Below are 25,280 nucleotides of genomic sequence, written 5' to 3'. Positions count from 1 at the left end.
AAATGACTTTGTCGTGATCTGGGAGCTGATTTCTCACGGTGTGCACACCCAGATTTCTCATCCGTCTGTAAACACTCATTCTGAGAAGAGATTTTACAGGAGCAGATTTACAGACCGCAATCTGTCAGCTTTTATAGCACACAATCTATTTGCCACACATTCTGCTTTACAGCCCTGAAGGACCTTTGGCCCCGCTTCGGTCCTCCAGAACATTTACGAACCACTCAGACCTTCTAGCACATTCTGTGAGCAGCACAAACAGAGATTTATTGGACAAAAGCCACCTGTTGGACTGTTCTGAACCAGGTGGTTTGATGTTTACAGGACATTTTCAGAGAGATTTGGATTTTATTGATTGTAATTGCAGATGATGGACCTACATAAAGCTCACTGATACGATCAGATGTCACCTCAGATTAAAACTAGAGGGATGAAGCTTCTCTCTCTCTCTCTCTCTCTCTCTCTCTCTGTCTCTCTCTCTCAGATCAGGCTGATTTTGTTTGTTCACCTTCGGTTGTTCATTAACACGCAGAGACACACCTGAGCGCGCATTTCCTCTTCAGGTTCCTGTAAAAACACAAGCGCAGAAAACCCTGGCTGCAGTCAGTGTACGATGTCTTTTCAGAGATGTCATGTGGACGGTGTTGTTGGAGGATAGAGCTGATCTTTCTGATGTTATTCAGCAGAATGAGCGTGGCATTAAACTGAGCAGCGTCTCTGTGAAGGACAGCGCTTGTGGACGGGATGTTGGGATTGCTCTGGTTCTGGCTGGGTTCTGTGCTCTCCGTCTCTGAGTTTGATGTGTTAAGCTGCAGGAACTCCTCGGTCACGTTAAACGTGGTTCTGCTGGAGGATGAAAACTCGCCCTGGAGTCTGAAGTTTGTGAAGGACACGGTGGATATGGCTGTTGAAGAGGAGAATAAAAAAAACCAGGCCGAAAGTGAGTAGATTCCCAGAACGTTTAGTTCTGAAAAATAACAATTGGGTTCATGCAGGCTTTTAATTGAGTTCCTGGTAAAGGTGACCCACCTCTCAAACACTGAAGATCAGGTGAGACAAAAACATTGTATTTCTGCAGGGTCATTCTGTCCAAACAAATCAGAGATTCATCTTTAATTAGAGTTACTTCTCCAGGCAAAGAGAAATACACTGTTACAAATACCCAGGCTGTAATGAAGTATTATATCATTTATTTGTTAAATCGAATTGAACAAAATTCAATTCAATAGAAGACAGTGAGAGTTGTGAATTAAAGAATAATAAGACAGTGGTCAAGTTTTAGGATCTGTTAAAGGGGTAAGTTGAGCTAATTTGTATAAAAGTAAACAAACATATTAGTATTTAGAGTAATGCAGTACTCAGCATCATGTATTCTACAGCTATAATGACCTATAAGATGCTAAACCTTTTCAAATGTAAATTTAAACCTGACCTTATACTTCAGAAATGTTAAAACTACTTTTAAAACTTTAAATGGAACAAAATCAGCGTTGACCTATGACCTCCCTTACGAAAGGAAAATATATTTACCAATATATTTCTTAAAATATATTGTGATATATTGTAATATATTATTTTCCCTTTTTTTTCTAATATTTTATGTTTTGAATACATTTAATAATATATTGATGATACATATATTTTATAATATATTGCAAAATATACAAATGATTGCCACTTTCAATATAGGCTATTGAAATATATTGGAAAAAATAAATATATATAAGAATATATGCCTAATATATTACATATTATTTTCCAATATACTGCAATATATTTTTTGTTTCTTAAGGGCTGCTGTAATGGAACTGATACAGCCGATGAAAACGCGAATATTTGTTATGATTATTTAAATATTGCGCATTAGTCAAAACTAACGTGACCTCTTCTCCCAACCTCAGGAGTAGGCTAGATGAGGCATGAAGGCATTCAGAATAAGAAAACACACTTTTAAATAAAGCGGACTAATCAGAGATGCTGGTGGTTTTGTTTGTGAAGGTCTGGACTTCCAGATCAAGGTGTTGTTCAGCGGCTTTAACACCACACATTACCGGCGCCGGGGCTGTGGCAGCAGTACGTGCGAGGCCGTGGAGATCCTCAAATCGCTGCATGTGAGTTCTGCTTCATAAAAACCTGCCCGAAGGACATTGTGAAGGACGTTCCGGTTTATTAATGCCGTCTGTCCTCGGGCACGCTGAAACATTATGCTTTAAACCTGTGCTAGTGTCCCAGATAGCACACATACGTCTGCAAGATGTCTGTTAATGATCTCTTGACCTGGAAAGCATCTGCTGTGTACAAACATCAGACAGACGTCTGTAAGATCTCAGGTTTACATGCATTCTAAATCAAACATCTTTAAGACATCTAATAGACGTCTATTTGACATCTAAAAGGAAACATCCAATTGCAGATGAGCAAACACTCCAGATGTAAATATAGAGATATCAAATAGACGTCTCCATGATGTACGTGTGCTATCAAGCAGCTGATTAGCGGTTAAATGGTTAAATGTAATGCTGTTTTGCGTTTGTTTTGTCCGTTAGAACAGCAGTGAGCTCGGATGCATGATGTTGGGTCCCTCCTGCACATATGCAACATTTCAACTGGTGGAGTAAGTTAAACTATCCCCAATATTATATACAGCATGTGATCACAATTTTGGCAAGTAGTTAATTTTAATTACTGAAGGCCCTTTCAACCAAGCATCTAAAAAAAAAGTATATTAATTATAGTGACTCTGTTATATCATAGTGCACACCAAAACTACAATGACAACAACAGAGCCATTGTTTTTCCAGCTTGAATGGCAAAAACAGTCAGTCAGTATCCACACGACTTTAAAGGGATAGTTCACCCAAAAATCAAAATGCTGTCATTAATAATCGCTCGTTCTCATTAAGAGCTTCGTTCAAATTCAGAGCACAGATTAAAGCTTGAGCTAGATTTGCACAGTGAACGCTTTTAAGTAGAATGTATTTTGAATATTATCTTCCATCTAACATAGTTATCTTTATTGTTATAATTCTTGGTGTGAAGTGCCTTAAACCTAAAACATATCATGAAGTCCTGCATTATTTCAGCCCTGTCAAAATACATCACGTAGACTACTGACCTATATTTAAACGAATAAATTAGTACACACATTTCAGCTAGTTTAAGTTAACAATTATCATCAGCAGCACAATTAGGAAAAGTTATTCTATAAAGTAACACATTTCTTCAACCATGTAATTTGAAAAACTGTAAATTACAGAAAAAAAATTGAACAATCCCTTTACTTTTGCAAGGCAAAGGTAATTAAATTACAGTGAAGAATTGCTCCGTAATGTATTTTTACAATAACTGGCCAAGGTGATCATTTCAATAACAAAACAAAATGAATATGAAACTGTTTTCTTTCGTTCTGTATAGCTAGGTCTATATTAAACTGTATTGGTAATTAATGAGGATCAGTGTTGACGGTAACACGTTACAAGTAACACGAGTTACGAAATCGAATACTTTTTTTCAAGAAACTACCACATTACTTTTTCACTTACAAGTAAATACCTTAGTTACTTTTTAATTCAAGTAACACCAGTTCTGTATATGAATAGGTCATTGCTCTATTTGTCTGTGTGTCTGTCAGTCAGGAGGTGGGCTTGACCCTGACTATCCCCATCATCTCAGCTGGCAGCTTCGGTCTCTCCTGCGACTACAAGGACAAACTGACCCGGCTGCTTCCCCCGGCGCGCAAAATCTCCGAGTTCTTCGTCCATTTCTGGAATGTGTCCTTCACCAATCTCAAACCTGCGTGGAAGACAGCGTACATCTATAAAAAACTGGACAACACGGAGGAATGCTTCTGGTAATCACAATACAACATGTAAATGACGAACCGACACAACACAGACGCACATACTGAGACGTGTGTCCCTTCGTCTGTCAGGTACATCAATGCTCTGGAGGCGCCGTCTGCTCTGTTTGCCACCAACATATCCAGAGAGATGCTGAGGAGCCAAGAGGACCTGGAAGACAAGCTGAAAGCTCAGGACCGACACAGCAACAGTGAGTCAAATCTATCTATCTGCGTACCTATGCATCCACCTATCCACCTATGCATCCATCCATCCATTGCATTGCAGTTTTTGTCCTCTGTGGGACACCAGACGATGTTCTGGCCATTAAGAAAAACACCACCATTCCTCCGCATGTGGTCTTCGTCCTGATCGACCTGTACAAGTGAGTCTGTGATCTCCAAAATCCTGTCTCAGATCACGTGAGCCCTTTTTCCCTCCGCTGACTGTGAGGTGTCTTGCAGCGATGGTTATCACACCAACGAGTCCAGCTTCGAGCACATGCGGGATGTGCTGGTGGTCACCATGGACAGCTTCAGAAACTACTCCAGACACACGTCCTGGAAGACGAATACAACGGTAAGTGCAGCATCTTAAAGGCCTAGGTGATTACTATAACTATATTTGCATCCACGCCAGTAAACAGTAGCTGTCTGTTTTTGTAGTTCTTGTGGAATTTAGACAACTTCAACCAGAAGATGTCTTAAGTGTACACAGATCAAGCAGTTGTCAGTTTGTGTAGTGTGTAACCCTCGGTTGTGGATTACACACATAGAGTAAACAGACAATTCCCATCCCACAGGCGCTGAATGATTATGTAGTGGCTTACCATGACGCCGTGGTTCTCTTCGGAGATATGATGAGACAAAGCCTGAAGGCGATGAAACAGGGTCCATCTAATGGCATCATTAAACAGCCTTTCAGAAACATGAGCTTCGAAGGTAACACAGCATCACACTGGATCCTTAATAATAATCGCTGTAATCCACATCTCAACACTTATGTCATTTGTTCAAAAGAAATGGGTCGTTGAGATTACAAGAAACAAAACGAATTGTGATCAATGCTATGTGATATCGATGTGTATGTGTTCAGGTATGGGAGGACACTATGAATTAGATGCTAGTGGAGACCGAGACATCAATCTGTCTGTGGTTTATACAACCAGCTCAAAGCAGGTGAGTCTTTCCTGTCTTAATTATAAAAACCAAAGTTGCATTTTGGTACAAATCAATTCAGTGACTTTCTCATATACTGGCGTCAATGTGAAATATGAAGACATGTTAATCCACTAAATCTCACTAAATCTTTTTGGTTAACCAATTCTAAAGATTAGAGTGACTAAAAGATTTAGGCCTATTCAAATTTAGACCACTGCTTTGTTTTTACACTCATGTCGAATTCACCGTGCATTTTAGCCCCGATTTTCCCTCACCGTCAGATTTTGCGAAATTGACAACAAATGCCTGAAATCGGAGGCAAATCGGTGCTCGTTCACGCGAGTGACAATCACGTGATGTGAATGATCAAAGACACGATCGGAGTGAGTCACTGATGTCTGTGAAACATCTGGACCTGATGGCGATTCAAAACCCTGCTGTGTAACATGAGTCCTCCCCAAACACACAATAACAAAGATGGCTTCCTTATATACTCTGCTGGGAAAACGTTATATACATATATCTAAATACTTGAAAGTGAAACCAACATTTTGTGTATTTTATAATGAGCCTATTTCTTATACAAAAGCCCTCAAAGTGATAAAAAATGCAATAGCATAAAAATAATACTAAGAATATTATTTACAGGAAAAAATAACCTGTTGACGAGTGAAAATCGAGGCTAAAATCATTTTCTAAATCAGTGGTTTTGTGGTCCAGGGATGTATATTTTTTTTTAAAGTTTGAATTGACTAATTAAATATAAATAAATAAAAAATACATCTAACATTACATTACTCCTGTGAGTAGAACCTTTATTATGTAATTTAACAGAAATTTTTATTATTATTTTATTTTAAAAATCTAAATAATGAAAACATATTAAATAGATTTACATTTCAATTACATTAAAATAAAAAATGCAAATAACAAAATTAATAAATTCCTAATATGAAAATATGAGATCATTCTACACCACAGAAGTTGTTTGTATGGTTGAAGCATGTATTGGTTTGACAGTGGTCTGTTGTTTTTCTTCAGTATAAGACGCTGTTCTCCTTCAGCACGTCTCTGTACATCACGTCGCTCAATCACACACATCCCGATCTGGTGTGGGAAGGATCGCAGCTGCCCAGAGATAAACTCGCTCACGGTAAACTGGACACGTTCGCTAAATAAAGACTGCATCATGTTAACTAGCGCTAACTAATGTATGTTTCTCAGGGATGGAGGCTCAGAACATCATCATGATTGTTCTTGGCATCAGTGTGGTCATGGCTACCGCCATCGCTTTCATCTTATACAGGTAAAATAAAATAATTAATGATTGCATTTCATCTTCTGAACAAATGAGAAATCAAACTCTTAGGGACTTTTAGTTCACATCTGCAGCTTTAAGATATTTTTTGTTCAGTCAGATGCTCTCTGGAATAAAAGTAAACTAAATATTATTGGCTTTTGGATGTGATCCAAATTTTCTTGAAAAAAAGGGGAAAATAATTTCACCACCAGTGTTGGAGAAAGTTACCTTTAAAAGCAACGCATTACAATATTGCGTTACTCAATAAAAAGTTACTTAGTTACTTTTTATGGAAAGTAATGCATTTTGTTACTTTTGGATTACTTTTTGTCATCTCGGCTGAGCTTGTTTATTTGTTTTTAATAATAAAAAACTCAATGGTTATATTTTTTCTATTCTGTTTTCTCTCAACAGGAGAGCTTTGAGTGAATAAATGGGAAAACAAAATAACTTAGGTTATTTATTTGACAAAGTAACTCCAATATTTTGTTGTAACTTTAAAAGTAATGAATTACTTTACTAGTAACTTGAAAAGGTAAACTTATTACCTAACTCACATTATGAGTAATGCATTACCCCCAATACTGGTTACCACAAGAACTGTATGGGGTCTTCAATGAAAACGAAACCTATTTTAGGAAGTAATATCATTTGAATTTTTTTTTTATATGTATATATATATATATATATATATATATATATGAAATATTTAATATGATATAAAATGCTTCATTTGCAATTAATTTCATAATTAAACACAGATGTGTTAAGACATGCATGCGTTTGTGTTTTCAGACAGAACAGGAGGGTGCGTATCGATCAGAAGAAATGGTCTCACATCAATCCATCACTCATCATTCTTCTGGACGATAAAGAGAGAAACCAGATCAGTCTGACAGTAAAAGCATCCATCCATCCGTCTGTCTGTCTGTCCATGATTGTCCTCTGAATGACGTCTGTATGTGTTTGTGTTGTAGATCGATGAGGAGAAGAAAGGTGACAACAGCGTCCTGATACACAAGGGCCGATACGACAAAAAGGTGGGTGTGCGTTGTCATTAAATGGGGTTATCCTCCCAAAATATCATATCACGGTCTTATAACACAAAAACGTGATCAACGATCTGAATCGTGATCTTTCCAATTTTGAAATTCGCTATTGAAAATATCCAGACAGGAACAAGCCTATGATTTATCGATTTACACAATTTAACCCTTAAATGCATAAATGTATAATCATTGTTAAATTTTCGGGACCTATATATCTAGCATGGATGGACCTGGATATATGAAGGAAGGAAAGAGTACAGAATAATGTCCCGGGTCGCTAAAGACCTGAGGTATGCATTTAAGGGTTAAAAAACAAAGTATTGCATTAAAACAAGTTGTTAAACTAGTCATTAAATTTTAAAACAATGCATTACTGTATAAAATATGATTCTCGTTAAAGTAATACATTGATTGTCAAAAGTGATTTTCTCTTTGTATTTAGTTTTTTGATTAACATTAATGACACAGACAGCAGAAGGTTTATTTGGCTGCTGTCTCTTTAAGCCTTGAATGCACAAACCTAGTGTACTGACATACATCTGTTTCCTTGCCAATTGTTTATGTTCACTAAAGACATATCTGTCTTCATGTAAATACACACCAAGACAGACATTTTGACAGTTTTTTTTAAAGGGGGGTGAAATGCTATTTCATGCATACTGAGTTTTTTACACTGTTAAAGAGTTGGATTCCCATGCTAAACATGGACAAAGTTTTGTTCCAAAAAACCTCTTCCGGTTTGTCACAAGTTTCGGAAAGTTTTTTTCGAGTATGGCTCTGTGTGACGTTAGATGGAGCGGAATTTCCTTATATGGGTCCTGAGGGCACTTCTGCCGGAAGAGCGCGCGCTCCAGTATAGCAGAGCACTGAGAGCACTACAGACTTCACTGATCAGAGCGAGAGCGTCGCGAAATGTCACAAAAGAAGTGTTTTTGGTTGCCAGGGCAAGACAACCCTGCACAGATTACCAAAAAAAACAAAACAGGGAAGGGACCAGTGGATGGAGTTTATTTTTACAGAGCATCAACGGAGTTGTGCAAGTGTTTTTGTTTGTTCCCTGCATTTCGAAGATGCTTGTTTTACAAACAAGGCCCAGTTTGACGACGGATTTGCACATCGTTTATTTCTTAAGGATAATGCAGTCCCAACGAAAAAGGGTCACGATCGTGTGTTGGAACCGCAGGCGGTGAGTAAAACTGCTTCAAATATCTCTCTGTTATTAACTTAGCTATCAGCGTGTAAGCACATCAAGTAAACAACATGCGATGTTATCATCAAACTGCACTTTCCACATGTACAGCTTAAAAAAAAAAAAAAACGTAGTCATTTTCCAAAACCGCTAAGCAAATATATACAGTTTCAATACATACCACGTAGAGACGTTGTTGCTGCTGCTGCTCTTGTTAAATTTCAGCCTCTGGATCTGATTCTGGATCATAAATAAACGGCTGAATCTGACTGTTAGCCATGGTTTGTTTTGGATGTTTTTTCCCTCACGGTAATGTCACAGCTTCCAAACGCTCTCAACTCAAAAGCCTACTGGCGCTCGTGATTCTTTAGCTCCGCCCACACGTCACGCCTCTAGGCGCTCATTTTTTTCCGGGAAAAATCGGTACAGACTATCTTTCTCTTATGAATATAATAAAACTAAAGACTTTTTGGAGTTATGAAGGATGCAGTACTACTCTATAGGTACTCAAGATTAACAGGATATTGAGTGAAAACGAGCATTTCACCCCCCCTTTAATGTGTATTTGACCGTTTATGTGAGTGAAACCGCAAACATACTTTACTCTTCCATTTTCTCTTTTGCAGATAATGACCTTTTAATGATTGTTTTAATAAAATCGACACTGAAACAAAAATTTGATTCATTTATCATTCTACTGCTGCTAGCTTACGTTATAAAAAATATATCAAGCATGAATGACACATGATATAGATGCGCTATTTAATTTGTCCAATTGCAATCATGTAAAAGGCCATCATTGCTGTAGTTTAAAAAAAAAATAATGAGGACATAAAAGATCACGATCTACGATTAAAAAAATAGATTGTATGCATCTTCAAAGATCAATCATGATATATAAGATCGACCTCCCCTAGTTTGTGTATTTTATGGATGTTACATGTGTTTTTTCTACAGCCCGTCATTCTGAAGGAGTTGAGAAACACAGATGGAAACTTCTCTGAGGAACAACGCATCGAGCTCAATGCTGTAAAACCCTGCATTTTACTTTGATATTTCAGTTTAATATAATAATATATATTTATACAAAACAAAATTATAAACGCAACACTTTAGTTTTTGCCCCAATTTCTTATGAGCCTAACTCAAGGATCTTTTTCTATGTACACATAAGGCCTATTTCTCTCAAATATTGTTCTCAAATCTGTCTAAATCAGTGTTCGTGAGCACTTCTCCTTTGCTGAGATAATCCATCCACCTCACAGGTGTGGCATATCAAGATGCTGATTAGACAGCATGATTATTGCACAGGTGTGTCTTAGGCTAGCCACAATAAGAGTCCACTCTAAAATGTGCCGTTTTAATGTACTGGGGGGTCCGAAAACCAGTCAGTATCTGGTGTGACCACCATTTGTCTTACGCAGTGCAACACATCTCCTTCTCATAGATTTGATCAGGTTGTTGACTGTGGCTTGTGGGATGTTGGTCCACTCCTCTTCAATGGCTGTGTGAAGTTGCTGGATATTGTCAGGAACTGGACCACACTGTCGTATACGCTGATCCAGAGCATCCCAAACATGCTCAATGGGTGACATGTCCAGTGAGTCTGCTGGCCATGCAAGAACTGAGATGTTTTCAGCTTCCAGGAATCGTGTACAGATCCTTGCAACATGGGGCCGTGCATTATCATGCTGCAACATGAGGAGATGGTCGTGGATGAATGGCACAACAATGGGCATCAGGATCTCATCACCGTATCTCTATGCATTCAAAATGTCATCAATAAAATGCACCAGTGTTTGTTGTCCATTACATACGTCTGCCCATACCATAACCCCACCGCCACCATGGGCCACAACGATGACATCAGCAAACTGCTCACCAACACAACGCAATACATTCTGTCTACCATCTGCTCTATACAGTGAAAACCGGTATACATCGATGAAGAGATCACCTCTCCAAAGTGCCAGACTCCATCGAATTTGAGCATTTGCCCACTCAAGTCGGTTACGATGATGAACTGCAGTCAGATCGAGACCCTGAAGAGGACGACGAGCATGCGGATGACCTTCCCTGAGACGGTTTCTGACAGTTTTTGTGGAGATATTCTTTGCTTATGCAAACCGATTGTTGCAGCAGCTGTCCGGGTGACTGGTCTCAGACGATCATGGAGGTGAAGATGTTGGATGTGGAGGTCCTGGGCTGGTGTGGTTACATGTGGTCTGCGGTTGTGAGGCCGGTCAGATGTACTGCCAAATTCTTTGTAACACCTTCGGAGGCGGCTTATGGTAGAGAAATTAACATTTAATTCACGGGAACAGCTCTGGTGGAGATTCCTGCAGTCAGTACGCCAATTGCACGCTTGCATTGCTATCACATTGCAGCAACTCAATGCATTTAGGCATCTAGATGTGGTGAAGACGTCATTCTGAAGTTCAAACCGAGCATCAGAATGGGGAAGAAATGGGATTTAAGTGACTTTGATCATAGAATGGTTGTTGATGCCAGACTGGCTGATCTGAGTATTTCAAAAACTGCTGATCTACTGGGATTTTCACATACAACCATCTCTAGGATTTACAGAGAATGGTCTGAAAAAGAGAAAATATCCAGTGAGCGGCAGTTGTGTGGATGAAAATGTCAAGAACACAGGAATGGGCAGACTAGATAGAGATGATAGAAAGACCACAGTAACTCAAATAAACACTCGTTACAACCAAGGTATGCAGAATACCATCTCTGAACACACAACACATCAAACCCTGAAGCAGATGGGCTACAGCAGCAGAAGACCACACCGGGTGCTGCTCCTGTCAGCTAAGAACAGGAAACAGAGGCTACAGTTCACCAAAAGTGGACAACAGAGGATTCGAAAAATGTTTCCTGGTCTGATGAGTCGATTTCTGCTGCGACCTTCAGATGTTAAGGTTAGAATCTGGCATAAAGAACATGAAAGCATGGATCCATCCCGCCTCGTCTCAATGGTTCAGGCTGGTGGTGGTGGTGTAATGGTGTGGGGGATATTTTCTTGGCACACTTCGGGCCCCTTAGTACCAATAAAGCATTGTTTAAACACCACAGTCTACCCGAGTATTGTGGCAGACCATGTCCATCGCTTTATGACCACCATGTACCTACCCATCCTCTGATGGCTACTTCCAGCAGGATAATGCACCATGTCACAAAGCTCAAATCATCTCAGACTGGTTTCTTGAACATGACAATGAGTTCACTTTACTCAGATGGCCTCCACAGTCACCAGACCTTGATCCAACACAGCAGCTTTGGGATGAGCTGGAAGGGGAGATTCACATCACGGATGTGCAGCCGACAAATCTGCAGCAACTGTGTGATGCTATCATGACAACGTGGATCAAAATCTCTGAGGAATATTTCTTAAACCTTGTTGAATTTATGCCACAAAGAATTAAAGAAGTTTTGAATGCAAAATGGGGTCCAACCTGGTACTAGCATGGTGTACCTAATAAAGTGGCCAGTGTGTGTGTATATATGTCTATGTATGTATGTATGTATATGTATATATACAGTATATATATGTGTATGTGTGTGTCTGTGAGATTTGCTCAGTTATTTTGTTTTGCACATAATATGACCACCTATATATTTGTAACATGCTTGTTTCTTTTTCTCTCAGTTGTTGCGTATTGACTATTATAATCTGACGAAGTTTTACGGGACAGCGAAGTTTGACTGTGGTGTTTTCGGGGTGTTTGAGTTCTGCGAGAGAGGATCGCTGCGGGTAAAACATTCATCAGACTCATAAATCACTGACTGAACCGTCCCATCCTTCCTCACATGACTCTCATTTGTGTATGCGTGTGTGTTCCTTCAGTACGTGCTGAACGATAAGATCTCGTATCCTGATGAGAGTTTTATGGATCTGGAGTTTAAGATCTCTGTCATGTACGACATCGCAAAGGTGAGTGTGTTTGATCATGTACGCAGCATACACTGTCTTTTACTGCTGCATCCATAAAAACACAGTTTAACACTCGCTGATGGGTTTATGATCATCATAGATGAGTCAGTGAAGGGAAACATAAAATTCATGAATAACATCTGATGTGCACACCAGGGCAGACACGAGTAAAGAGCTCAGGTGATCACTGAACGGTTGTGGGTTCAAACCCCAGAAAGACTGATTTAAAACACAAGTGTGTTTCCAGAATATATATATTCATGCAGATGAGGAGTAGAACTGGTTTCCTCCAAACAAGCCTTTTATAGAGTATTGTGTGCCTTTATGACAAAATAATATAATATTAATCATAGGACATAAATAAGCCTCCATATGTTTGGAATAATTTGTTATATAGTCGTTATGTTTGTGATTGCACACACTTGACCTTTGCCCTCTGATGATGTCATTGCTGTCACTGTTTGGTCAGGGCATGTCATACCTGCACTCCAGTAATGTTGGTGTTCACGGCCGGCTGAAATCCACCAACTGTGTGGTGGACAATCGGATGGTGGTGAAGATCACCGACTTCGGCTGCAACACCATCCTCACGCCCGGGAAAGGTTCGTGATGACACGCAACACAGGTCAACTACAGGAATAATGAAGATTGTCATCAAATATATCTCAGACTAAGGGAATACTTTGCATAAGTAATAGTTTTCAGCCAAATTTAGATACTTTAAATACTAATGACAGTCATATTAGCATATGTGACCCTGGACTGTAAGGGTCAATTTTTTAAAATCGAGATTTATACATTATCTAAAATAGCTGAATAAGCTTTCCATTGATGTATGGTTTGTTAAGACAGAACAATATTTGGTTGAAATGCAACTATTTGAAAACCTGGAATCTGAGGGTGCCAAAAATCTAATTTTCGCCTTTAGTTGTCCAAATTAAGTTCTTAGCAATGCATAATACTAATAAGAAATTAAGTTTTGATATATTTGCGGTAGGAATTTTACAAAATATCTTTTTTTTTTTAAAAAGATTTTCACCTAATAACCTAATAACTTTTTGGCATAAAAGAAAATCTATAATTTTGACCCATATATATATATATATATATATATATATATTGTTTTTTTTTTTTTTGCTATTGCTATAAATATACCCCAGAGACTTAAGACTGGTTTTATGCTCCAGGGTCACATACAGCTGTTTAATTTCATGTTCAGAGTCTCTATAAGTCTCTATATCAAGAGATGAATGAATGAAGTGTGTCTGTCCTGCCAGATCTGTGGACGGCGCCGGAGCACATGCGTGTTCAGGGGATTTCTCAGAAAGGAGATGTCTATAGTTTTGCCATCATCTCGCAGGAGATCATTCTCAGGAAGAGCCCATTTCACACGAGCTGCTGCTCCGATACGGCAGGTACAAACACACCCAATCAGTCCATCTGTATCCCAAAGATAGATATAGAATCTGAACATTTACACATTTATCAGATGCTTTTGAGCAAAACTAATGCATTGCTTAGGAATCTAACACTGTTTTGAGTTAGAGGAACATTTGAACAACATGTCTGATTTTAATCTTTAAATCAATTGTATAAATTCTCCTCCCTGCACTTTCTGTGTGTGCTGGTCATCTTTTCTGCTTTAGAGAAATTGTATCGCGTTCAGTATCCGCGAGGACCGAATGTCTTCCGACCCGATCTGAGTTTCGAGTCTGTTGGAGAAACCGAAGCAGAGGTACTGTTACAAGAGACTCTATATGTAATTTTTTTATATATATATATTGAGAGAGAGAGAGAGAGAGAGAGAGAGAGAGAAAGAGAGAGAATTTTTTTTTTTTATGGTTCAGAAATTGGGTGAAACTGGAACGCACCCACCCTCTAAATGAAAGAGCCAATCGTGTTACTGCAGTTCCTGTTAAGAGTTATGGTTATCATAGCAATGGATCTGAGAAACACACGTATAACTGTACATGAGCATTGGCTGAACAAAACCTTATATCCATACTTTTTTTTTTTGTGTGTGAATTATTGAAACATAAAAAACCTCATGTATAAAGTTGTTCTCATCAAATTTTATTCATTTGAAATATTTTATTAAATGTGAAATTAATGTATATTTTACCCTATTTGAGTGCAACAAACAGAACTTATGAGGCATTACATTTCAGGTTTTATTATGGATTCGAAACATTATCAAAATGTGACAAATTATTTTTTTAATGTTAATAACATATGAATGTTGAATGTTAACAACTCTTTCATTTAGAAGGTGGGCTTCCTATATATGTATGTATGTATACATATAAAAATTCATGAGGCATTTTATGTCAGATTTGATTGCCGTTTTAATACTTTTTAAAAAACAATTTGAAACAACATTTAAAAACAACATTTATGAGGCTTTGTCAAATTTAATTGCAGATTTAAAACATTATTGAATTGTGAAAAATGCTTTAAAGTGACTTGCCTAGTTCAGTAATGGTTAATATAATATATTAATGTAATATAATATAAGGTTTTAATTGAATCTAAACCACATTTAAATTTAAAAACATTTCTTTTGTAGCTGTTCGTGTTGATCAAGAGCTGCTGGGAGGAAGATCCAGAGAAGCGTCCGGACTTCAAGCGGATCGAGGGTGCTCTGGGGAAGATCTTTAGGTGTGTGAGTGACGACAGAAGCGAGCGTTTGATCGAGTTTGATGGTCGTGAATGTGTGCTGATGTGATGCTTTGTGTTTCTGCAGTAACCTTCACAACCAGGCCAATGCCAGCTACATGGACAACCTGATCCGACGGCTCCAGATGTACTCGAGGAACCTGGAGCACCTGGTGGAGGAGAGGACAGCTCTGTATAAGGCCGAGAGAGACCGAGCCGACCAGCTCAACTTCATGCTGTTGCCGGGGTCAGAAACACACACACACACTAAAACACAGCAATCACACACACATAACAATTTTAAGGCATTCCTTGTGTGTTTTCTAGGTGAGTGGCAGACGTGACCCTGATTTGACACATTAAACCTTCGTAAACCTGAAAGATTCTGTTCTGTCTTTTATAGTCCAGTGGTTCGGTCTCTGAAGGAAACGGGTCGTGTGGAGCCAGAGCTGTATGACGAGGTCACCATCTACTTCAGCGACATTGTGTGCTTCACGACCCTCTGCCATCACAGCACACCCATGGAGGTGGTGGATATGCTGAATGACATCTACAAGAACTTCGACAGCATTCTCGACCATCATGACGTCTATAAGGTGCACAAACACAAGATGTGTTCAGATGCTCAGAGATAACAGCTAGCAGAAGAGCGTTTTTATTTTAATATTTCTAAATTCATATTTTAAAATAAATAGTCAGAACTTGTTGCTGTGTTAAGGTGGAGACCATCGGTGATGCATACATGGTCGCGTCTGGTCTGCCAAGACGCAACGGAAACAGACATGCTGTGGATATTTGTCTCATGGCTTTGGACATCCTGGAGTTCATGGGGACGTACCAGCTTAGACACCTGCCAGGAATCCCACTGTGGATCCGTATTGGGATCCATTCAGGTACATACACATGGGAGGATGGATAAAGTGACATTGTTTATATAATATACTAGGAATCGTTTCCATAACATCTTGAGGATGGTGGCAGTGACACCTTCAAGTCAAAATGCTTAAAAATAACCAAAATCACTTAAATATCAAGTGACATACTGATATTTTAAGCTTCTGCCATTCTAAACCAATTAGCCACACATGAGAGCCTTGCAACAGCCCAGCAATCACATTGCGATGCCCCAGCAACTGCCCAGCAAACATTTAGCGATGCCCCAGCAACTGCTCAGTGTACACATAGCGATGCCCCAGAAACTGCCCAGCATACATATAGCGATGACCCAGCAGCTGCCTAGCAAACACATTGCGATGCCCCAGCAACTGCCCAGCAAACACATTGCGATGCCCTGGCAACTGTGTATGCGATGCCTCGGCAACTGCCCAGCATACACATAGCGATGCCCCAGCAACTGCCCAGCAAACAAATAGCGATGCCCCAGCAAACGGCCCAGCATACATGTAGCGATGCCCCAGCAATTATGAATGCGATGCCCCAGCAACTGCCCAGCATACTCATAGCGATGCCCCAGCAACTGCTCAGCAAACATATAGCGATGCCCCAGCAACTGCCCAGCAAACACATAGTGATGCCCCAGCAACTGCCCAGCAAATATCTAACGATGACCCAGCAACTGCCCAGCAAACACATAGCGATGACCCAGCAACTGCCCAGCAAACAAATAGCGATGACCCAGCAACTGCCCAGCAAACCCATAGTGTTGCCCACGCAACTACCCAGCAAATACATAGTGATGCACCAGCAATTGCCCAGCATACACATAGTGATGCCCCAGCAACTGCCAGGCAGCTGCATATCAATACCCCAGCAACTAAATACATAGTGATGCCCTAACAACTGCCCGGCAAGCACATAGTGAGGCCCAGCATCTGCCCAGCAACATCAGCTTGAAAATATTTTTGCATATATAAAAATATAAATGATGGGAAATAGAATCAAGATTATAATGTGCAGTCGGTGTAGTCACACTAGTCACGTGTGTTTGTGTAGGTCCATGTGCGGCCGGTGTGGTGGGTAATAAGATGCCACGTTACTGTCTGTTTGGAGATACAGTCAACACGGCATCACGAATGGAGTCTACAGGCCTGCGTAAGATGCAAACACACACATTCACATGCACTCACCCACACACACCCACACTCATTTAGTGAAACAGCTGATGTGTTTCCAGCTCTGAGGATTCATGTGAGCGAGTCGACCATCAAGATCCTGGAGCGAACCGACTGTAAATTTGAGTGTGAGCACCGAGGAGAAACACACCTGAAGGTGAGAGGAGAGTCGGTGGCCAATCACAGGCTCTTATATTACCTTCCAGCCAATCGCAGGCTCTTATTTAAGTCCTTCTGGACAATCACAAACTGTTACTGAAGAGTTAAAAATAAAAGCAGAAACTCATAGTGTGTGTTTTTGCATTTCAGGGTAAAGGGAAGGAGATGACTTACTGGTTGACTGGAGTCACCGGCCAGAAATACAGTCTGCCAATACCACCAACAGCGTAAGACTTCCAGCACTCATCATGTGATCATAAAATTCTGCCATGATACATTCAGTAAAACTTTTACACACGGTGGAGTTATTATCAGTGCAGCATAAGGCCACAATTCACAACAACTAATGTTAATTTAATACGACATAGCATTTCAGATACAAAATCTTCTTTTTCTCTACCAATAAAAATAAGCCAAAAGAAAGAAAAGAGGGTGTATTTTGTTCTACCGTCTATTTATTTCTATAATGCCTTTCACAAAATATATTGTAGTTTTGTAAAATCAAAATTCTGTGTATGCAACTTTATCTCTCATTTGCAAGGATTCTGAAAAAAATGGGATGGGGAACTGTTAACTTGTAATTGTGATATAAACTCACATTTGTGGGACTAAAAGGAAAAAAATGAACTGTGAGATGTAAACTGAGAATTCTGTGGAAAAAAGATTCTGAGGAAGTAAAAGTTTATAACATGCAATTACTTTTTTTTAGCCAAGGAAAAAAAATTATGGAATCGCGAGATGTAAACTTGGAATACTTAGAAAAATATTCTAGAATTCTGTGAAACAAAAATGTTAGAATTACGAGATATGAATTCACAATTGATTCTCTCTGTGTGTCTTTTTCTCCTTAGAGAGAACTTCCATCGCCTGCAGCAGGATCTGGCTGAGAGGATCGTCTCCACGCTGGACAAACGCGGGAACGAGCGACGCAAAACTCTCTCGACTCGCCAGCGGCGAACACAGAGACACAGCAGCGACGGGCAGCCTGAATACCTACACCTGAATGACCCCACAACATACCTGTAGAAAACACACTCACACACCTCTATGTATTTAACTGTATTCCTAGCTCCTTAGATTTGATTGTTTATTCTATCATTTATTCATTCTGAATGTGTTTATTGTAACATGAATGATGTATGAACTGCTTCTTACTCACATAGTCAATAAAAGAACAAACTGTATTTTATTTAGATGGTTTATTAACCAAATTGGCTCATTAATGAACAATCAGTGAAAAAAAACAACAACATCTGTTTTTATGCAATTAGCAGACACTTTATCCAAAGCGAGCGGAACATAAGCAATTCATCACAAAGCCAAGTAAACATTAATGTTCAAAATAGGACTCTCATCTGTGTTCTGGAGATCTCCCAAAATATACACAAGCAAATATTCATCTTTAAAATGTTTTGCTGAGGACTGATGGATGCCACTGCTGGTGAATCGTTTTCTGCATCTCCATCCATGTTAAGTTTTCTGACATGGACATGAACTGAGAGCCACAGGAACTGGATTTTTGATTTCATGAGGTCTATCGTTTGAAGTGAATATGAATACGAGCTGGATTCATATCAAGTGTACAACTGGTATGTTGGATTATTTACCCTGTGTATTAATTCTGCTGTTCACATTACTCTTCAGACTTACACAGATTGTCCGGTTTTAGTGGTGACGAGGGCGGAGTCTCCCAGTTCTGTGGCAGGAAGTGGCAGCCCGTGCTCTGCCCATCCATTACACAGGCTCCGCCCACAGGCTCCCTCTTTGATTGGAATTTCCTGTGTGTCACCACTGACATGCGGCCAAGTTGACAGGGCCTCCTCGTCCTGTTCTGTGGTTGTCGGGGTTTGGGGCGTAGAGTCCTTGTCACCTGCTGGACAGATAGACAACACTCATGCATTTACATGCACCCTCTTAATGCGATTAGAATGAGATTATGCTCATAATCGCAACAAGCATAATCGTCTTAACATAGTACACCTACAACGCACACCAATTTTAATTGCAATATACAGGCATGTAAACACCTTAATTGCATTATTGCCGCTCTGACGTACACAAATGATGTGACACGCATCTGTATTAATACCTAGATTTCTGGGGAGCCGAGAAAAACAGAGTTCATGTTGTAGAGGTTTTGCAGTAATGCAGTACAACAAATTCAGAATACAGCCATACAAAAGTGTTTTGCTCTACAAGTAAATAAACTGTGCTGTGCAGTGGGGTATGTGAATAATGGAGGTAAAAAGAGCTTTGCTCTTGACATATCAACATCATAATGCTATTAAGTCCTTACTCTGATTATTAGAATAACTGCATTATTCATGTGCATGTTAACATTGTCCCTCTATACGTTTACATGGACATCAGTAATCTAATTATTTATCTTATTCTGAATAAAACAATATTATGATTAAGGTGTTTACATGAGTTGCTTTTAGATTATTGCTTTTATGTTCCTCTTTTAGATGTTACAGTACATAGTTCGATTAATGGCACATGTCATTACGTCCCCAAGCGACTCTAGAGCAATTGGCCTGGTGCCAAATACAGTTTTGGGTGTTTCATTTTTAATTTAAAGAAAGCTTCAAGTGCAGTTAATTATTTGTCAAAGGTTGACCACTGTCACATGGTTACAGGTTGATCCTGTCACAGAATGCAGCGAAAAGTCGGTAAAGACGGTAATGGTGTCGATACATATCGATACTGCACTTTGATAATGCGACTAAAATGGGAATACTCCATGTCTTATTTTGATGTGTGTTTAGAGTTAGACTTTAGCTGGATTAAGGCAATCAATCTCTGTCTGCAAGGTAGATTCTTAATCAGAGTATTGTCTGAATCGTGTTGAAATATTGTTGTCCATGTAAATGTACTGACTGACTAGTTGAGCTAATGATATAAAGGTCATGGAGAGCACTGAAAGATGGCACTTAAAAACTTCATACTGTTTATGTTAATGTAAAGTTGAATGCCATCTTTAAGTTCTGATTGGGATAAATGTTTCTAAAATACTCAAAGTTTCTTCCTCAGAGGAGAGAAACACAATGATGTCAATGTGCAGTGAGATCATACAGAAGTATAAGGGACTGTTTAAAAAAAACACACCCTTTTTGCCTTCCGCTCTGCTAATTTTCTGTTTTCCATGCAAACATGCATAGCTTTTGTAGCGTCTCACAGAAGAGCTGCACGTTTTAGAACACTGTGTCCAGAGTTGTTCAGCTAAAACGTGAGCTTGTGTTTTCCATGTGAACGTCTTTAAACTCGACAGATGGGTCTTTCGCGGCGCTCATTACAACGGAACAAGAACGGAAACACAGCGTGGTAGAAAGTAATATTATGTTCTGTGTGATCGACGATTTCAGTCACAAGTTTTCAGGTTGGTTCAGGACGGGTTTACGTATATGGTGTCCCAAAACAGTTCCTGAATGATCGAGCGACAAACATCAGGGAACCCAACCGACTCAAAGGCAAAATTCAGTTTTAGCCTACGTTTGTTAGTCTCAAATATTTGACTACAGAATAACACCACTGAATCACAACCACGTAGACGGGGGATGAACAGTAATAAGCACTCAACTTACTGACCTCCTGCTTAAATCTGAAACCGCAGGGGTTAAATTTAGCAAACAGGAGTGTCGTTGGGTTTTCCACTAGCTTAAGACGTGTTCTGCGTCCTGAGGTAACGGATGCATGTGTGTGTGTGTGTGGAAAGGAGACATGAGACATGGGCCCGTCCCTGAAGACCCCTCGCCACCCTCTTGACCCCAACGAGGAACTGAAACTTATTAAAGTGTGTGCGTGAGGTATGGTTGGTTCGAAACTCATTTGGGCTACTAAACTAAACGCATTTTGCATTCCATCGCGTTGCATTTCCTTTAATTATTTTTTTTACATAAATGTGCGCTAGATGTCCGACTGTTGTGATCACGTCTAGTACAATGGCGTGTCACTTTAAAATTCACGATTTCTAGTTTTCGTTCTGCGGTCCTACAAAAACAGATTCTCTGATGTGCTTTAAATTATATGAAATATATTAGCATTCGCATTAGAGCATAATAAGGTTATGTTTATTCTTAGCACTGTCTGTGGACGTCACCTGCGATCGGAATTAGTAAAAATACGAGTTTTCTGTCCCTATGAAAACTAATCTTGGAAGTAAAAGTGTTTTTTTGGCATAATGATTAACATTTATAAACACAGTTTTACTTCAAATACCATGCATCTTTTTTTTCTTTTTCTTTTTTTTTTTTTTTAGTAAAACCACGTTGCATTTTCTGAAGGGTAATTGGAAATTAGACATGAATAGCTTCTCAATTTCAGATTTCTCTTGCAGTTACAGTCGTAAATTTCGGTAGGCTATATAAATAACCATGTGTTATATAGGCTACTTATTTTACACAGCCAAAACAGCATTTATTTGACTGAAATTCCAAATTTTTCTGCAAGCTATCTAGATGTTGACTAACTAGTTATCTTCAATATATTTAGGCTTTATTAAGATTTCCCCAAAGAACAGACAATAATGAACCTTCATTATTTATGACTTGATAAGCAGGATGATTTCTGATAAGGAGTTATTTAAAGTCAAATGGATTCTGATTGGCTGTCAGTGTATTTCTTGTTCATCAGCTGGACAAAAAGCACTCTGTAAGGGATTCATAATGAAAGTGACTTATATAGTCTTGGACCTTACCTGTGCTCTGTGAGGTCCTGGTGTGGCGTCTGTAGATGATGAACCAAAGCAGAAGCACCAGAACCGACACACTCACGAGCAGCCCGACACAGATCCACACACTAGGACTGATGGAGGACGAGGACGAGGATGAGGATGAAGACTCATCCAGACCTCTGCTGCTCTGCACCGGCTTCAGCACCAGCGGAGGAGCCTCTAGAGAAACACAAGCATCCAACTCAACATAAAACCCCATCATGCACTGATCTGCTCAAGAGTGTGGCTCACCTGATGGCGTCAGTCCCAGGGATCTGTGGGAGACGCAGTACTTGAGCAGAGAATCCCACTGAGAACCAGGAGCACATGCTCTCCTCTCCATCACTATCGGCAGAACTGATGAGAATAAGAGCAGCGATGGAGAGATCACGGGAGGTGAGAGAAACACAACACTGTTTCACTTCTTCATTTGTGATATCGGAGAGAATGAATCACTGACCGAATCTCTAGAGAGACAAAGAGTGAAACAGCCGAGCAGAAGGAAACCGAACTTTATTTTTATCCATGTGTTGTTATCTGCATTACTTTTTATGATAGATAATATAAAGCACATAGAATCAGTGGGTGTAAGAAAAGAAGAAACAACAACAACAAAACAACAACAGCAACATCTGTTCATGTCTCAATGCCTGGATGGAATTCATCAGATCAAGTGTCTGTGTCGATAGGATCTTCTCTTTTCTAACTATTGGCACTTTTCTTCATTATGTGTTTGAATCGGCTGGTGGAGACTTTTAGTGAATAGAAACTCAGTTCTATGCTTTGGTAAATTCAAGTTTGAATAATGCAAAAAATATATATAAAAAAATATCACGAGTAAAAACAGTTGAAATGACTATGAGAAAAAATGTGAAAGTCAAATTAATGAGGTGAAAAAAATCTAAAATGTCAAAATATAAATTATGAAATAAGAATGCAAAAAATTTAAATTCATAAGAAAATTATATTTTACAACAAAACTAAAATTATGAGATAAAAGCCAAAATTATGAAAGAAATTCTAAATTATGAGAACAAAATGATGACAAAAGTTTGTTTAGAATGACATAAAGATGGTTAAATGAATATATTTTAAACTGATAATTTATAAATCCTTCAGTGTGTAAATCTGCCTTAAATTCAGCCTGTAAAATACCAATTAACATCATAGTCAGACTTTTTCGGTTCCCTCACCACAAACATTTTCTTTCCTTTTCCTCTAAATGTTTAAAAACTAAAACCGAAAACTTATGATTTACTGTAGCAGAGTCCAAAAAATTAAACATGAAAACGAAACTGCTGTGAATTTACATACACTAGACAAAATACATAAATACTCACTGATGGTTTCAGTCATTTATAGGAAACCAGGAGCAGATGATCTCATCGCCATCACGCCTCAGAACAATAATGATGACTCTGTCATTTCTAGCCTTTGTGAGGACAGAGAAGGTCGAGAGGTCAAGAGGTCGAGAGAGAAATTAGAGCAGAGCAAAAGAAATGAAGTTAAACTGAGAGAAAGAGGAAACAACTCAAACAGATGGAGAAATAACACAGACGGATTTGGTCTAATAATATAGCGATTCTCAACCAGCGGGCAGCAACCTAGAAAGATTAATACATAAGAATGTTAAATGATATCACGTCCTCAGCTGTGAGCCTGCCTGTCTCTTCACATGCGTATGTATATCTCCTCATGAGTTCAGATGTTCAGATGAGGACAAGGAGATAAGGGTCCTCCAGCTGGGGTGCTTCACTGAATCCAGCCTCAACCGGTCCGTCTGGATCAACATGCAGCCTTTTGTTTGCCAGATGTATTCCTTGGATGGACTTGTTTTCCCCCTCACATTCATAAACGATGTAGTGTGTAATTCCTATGGGATAAATCTCTGCACCACCCTTTGGAGTACATCTATATCATCTGCTGAAGTAATAATACACTTGGAAGATGTTTGTGAACAGAAAATTGGCTTCATTTTCATAATTCCTTTCATGGGTCCATTTGGTGACCAGATTTCTGAAATGAAAACCATTTCCTAGTTCAGTGTTCAAAATATCACTGAAATCTCACTTGTGATTATCTACGTATTAAAAACAGGAAAATATGTTTTTTTTTTTATTGTTGTGGGTTCCTTATATTAATATCATAATTGATAATTACAGTTACAGTATATCAAATAGCAATTATATTAAAACAGTTGTGGCCTAATATTGAAAAATTATGGATTTACAAAAACACATTAAAAATAAAACAATAAATATGAGAACATATGATAATTAAAACTATATTGAACAAATATGTTATTTTCAAACATTTTCACAACTGTGAGTAAATACAACTTTTCAAATGTAATGTTTATATATGGTTATTATTTTGCATTTTAGGCTTGTTTTGACCACAAAGTATGTGCTTTCTGCAAATGTAATTGTGCAAGTGTAATGGATTAGTTTATTATTTTTTATATTATTAATTTAGGCCTATTGCAGTTGTGTCGGCTGAAGTTTCATGAATGTTTAATAATCCTATTGTGTGAAAAACAACCCTGCAACCTTATCATGCCTTGTTATAGTGCACACAAACAGTATTACTTTGCTTTAACGTGTATATTAGTATGTGACTTCACTTGAAACCAATGATGGTGTCTCTTTTGGTAACTGATGATAATAGTGACACACAATCAAGAAATCAGCATAGCACCATCTGCTGGTTAAAATTAATCACAATATAATTGCCAGGTGGCTGAATTTCCGGGGACAACTCCAGTCGGATGAAAAATGGGGACTTCTGGTCACCCTACCAAGCATGGACTGAAAATAGATTGATGGCATCGAAAGATGAAGAGCTAAGAAAAAACAAGAATTGCAATTAAGCTTAAACTGCTTAAAATCCATACTGATGAGCAAAATGACTCTGACCTGAGCCAATGCAGACCGAGATGATCCTAACTGCTGAACATAAGATCCAGATCCAACTCGTCCCACCTAAAATATACCTAACCCTACACGTCTCGACCCTCTGATCTCAAAAACCACTCATCTCCACCCCTAAACCTACCAATCTCATCCCCTAAACCACTCATCTCCACCCCTGAACCTACCCATCTCTACCTTTAAACCTACCAATCTCATCCCCTAAACCACCCCTCCCCAACCCTAAACCTACCCATCTCTACCTTTAAACCTACCAATCTCATCCCCAAAACC

The 25,280-nt window shown here is 39.0% G+C and overlaps 2 protein-coding genes across 3 annotated transcripts; one reads left to right on the top strand and one right to left on the bottom strand.

Moving 5' to 3' along the window:
* The first annotated feature begins 537 nt into the window (after window positions 1-537).
* LOC113067886 (heat-stable enterotoxin receptor-like) lies at window positions 538-18,550 on the top strand. The gene is made up of 27 exons (XM_026240380.1): window positions 538-940; window positions 1,999-2,111; window positions 2,547-2,614; window positions 3,632-3,850; window positions 3,932-4,050; window positions 4,128-4,224; window positions 4,304-4,418; window positions 4,642-4,780; window positions 4,935-5,017; window positions 6,041-6,152; window positions 6,224-6,305; window positions 7,095-7,197; window positions 7,277-7,339; window positions 9,495-9,566; window positions 12,196-12,300; window positions 12,394-12,480; window positions 12,950-13,082; window positions 13,758-13,895; window positions 14,127-14,215; window positions 15,047-15,138; window positions 15,224-15,382; window positions 15,539-15,731; window positions 15,854-16,028; window positions 17,089-17,187; window positions 17,270-17,364; window positions 17,517-17,593; window positions 18,218-18,550. The coding sequence occupies exons 1-27, from the start codon at window positions 745-747 to the stop codon at window positions 18,390-18,392; spliced, it is 3,198 nt and encodes a 1,065-aa protein (XP_026096165.1). The 5' UTR covers window positions 538-744; the 3' UTR covers window positions 18,393-18,550.
* On the bottom strand, window positions 18,453-24,015 carry LOC113067887 (tumor necrosis factor receptor superfamily member 13C-like). 2 transcript variants are annotated; one of them, XM_026240381.1, is made up of 4 exons: window positions 23,418-24,015; window positions 22,330-22,434; window positions 22,063-22,257; window positions 18,453-19,239 (listed from the first exon to the last, which is right to left on the bottom strand). In XM_026240381.1, the coding sequence occupies exons 1-4, from the start codon at window positions 23,431-23,433 to the stop codon at window positions 19,013-19,015; spliced, it is 543 nt and encodes a 180-aa protein (XP_026096166.1). In that variant the 5' UTR covers window positions 23,434-24,015; the 3' UTR covers window positions 18,453-19,012. The 2 variants fall into 2 exon arrangements, with proteins under 2 accessions (XP_026096166.1, XP_026096167.1); XM_026240382.1 differs by having other exon boundaries at window positions 18,453-19,236.
* Window positions 24,016-25,280: the final 1,265 nt, after the last annotated feature.

This window comes from Carassius auratus, linkage group LG28B (assembly GCF_003368295.1).
Source record: "Carassius auratus strain Wakin linkage group LG28B, ASM336829v1, whole genome shotgun sequence".
NCBI classification, from domain to species: domain Eukaryota; kingdom Metazoa; phylum Chordata; class Actinopteri; order Cypriniformes; family Cyprinidae; genus Carassius; species Carassius auratus.
Note: the sequence above shows the minus strand (reverse complement) of the source record. Positions and strands in the feature narration are given on the sequence as shown.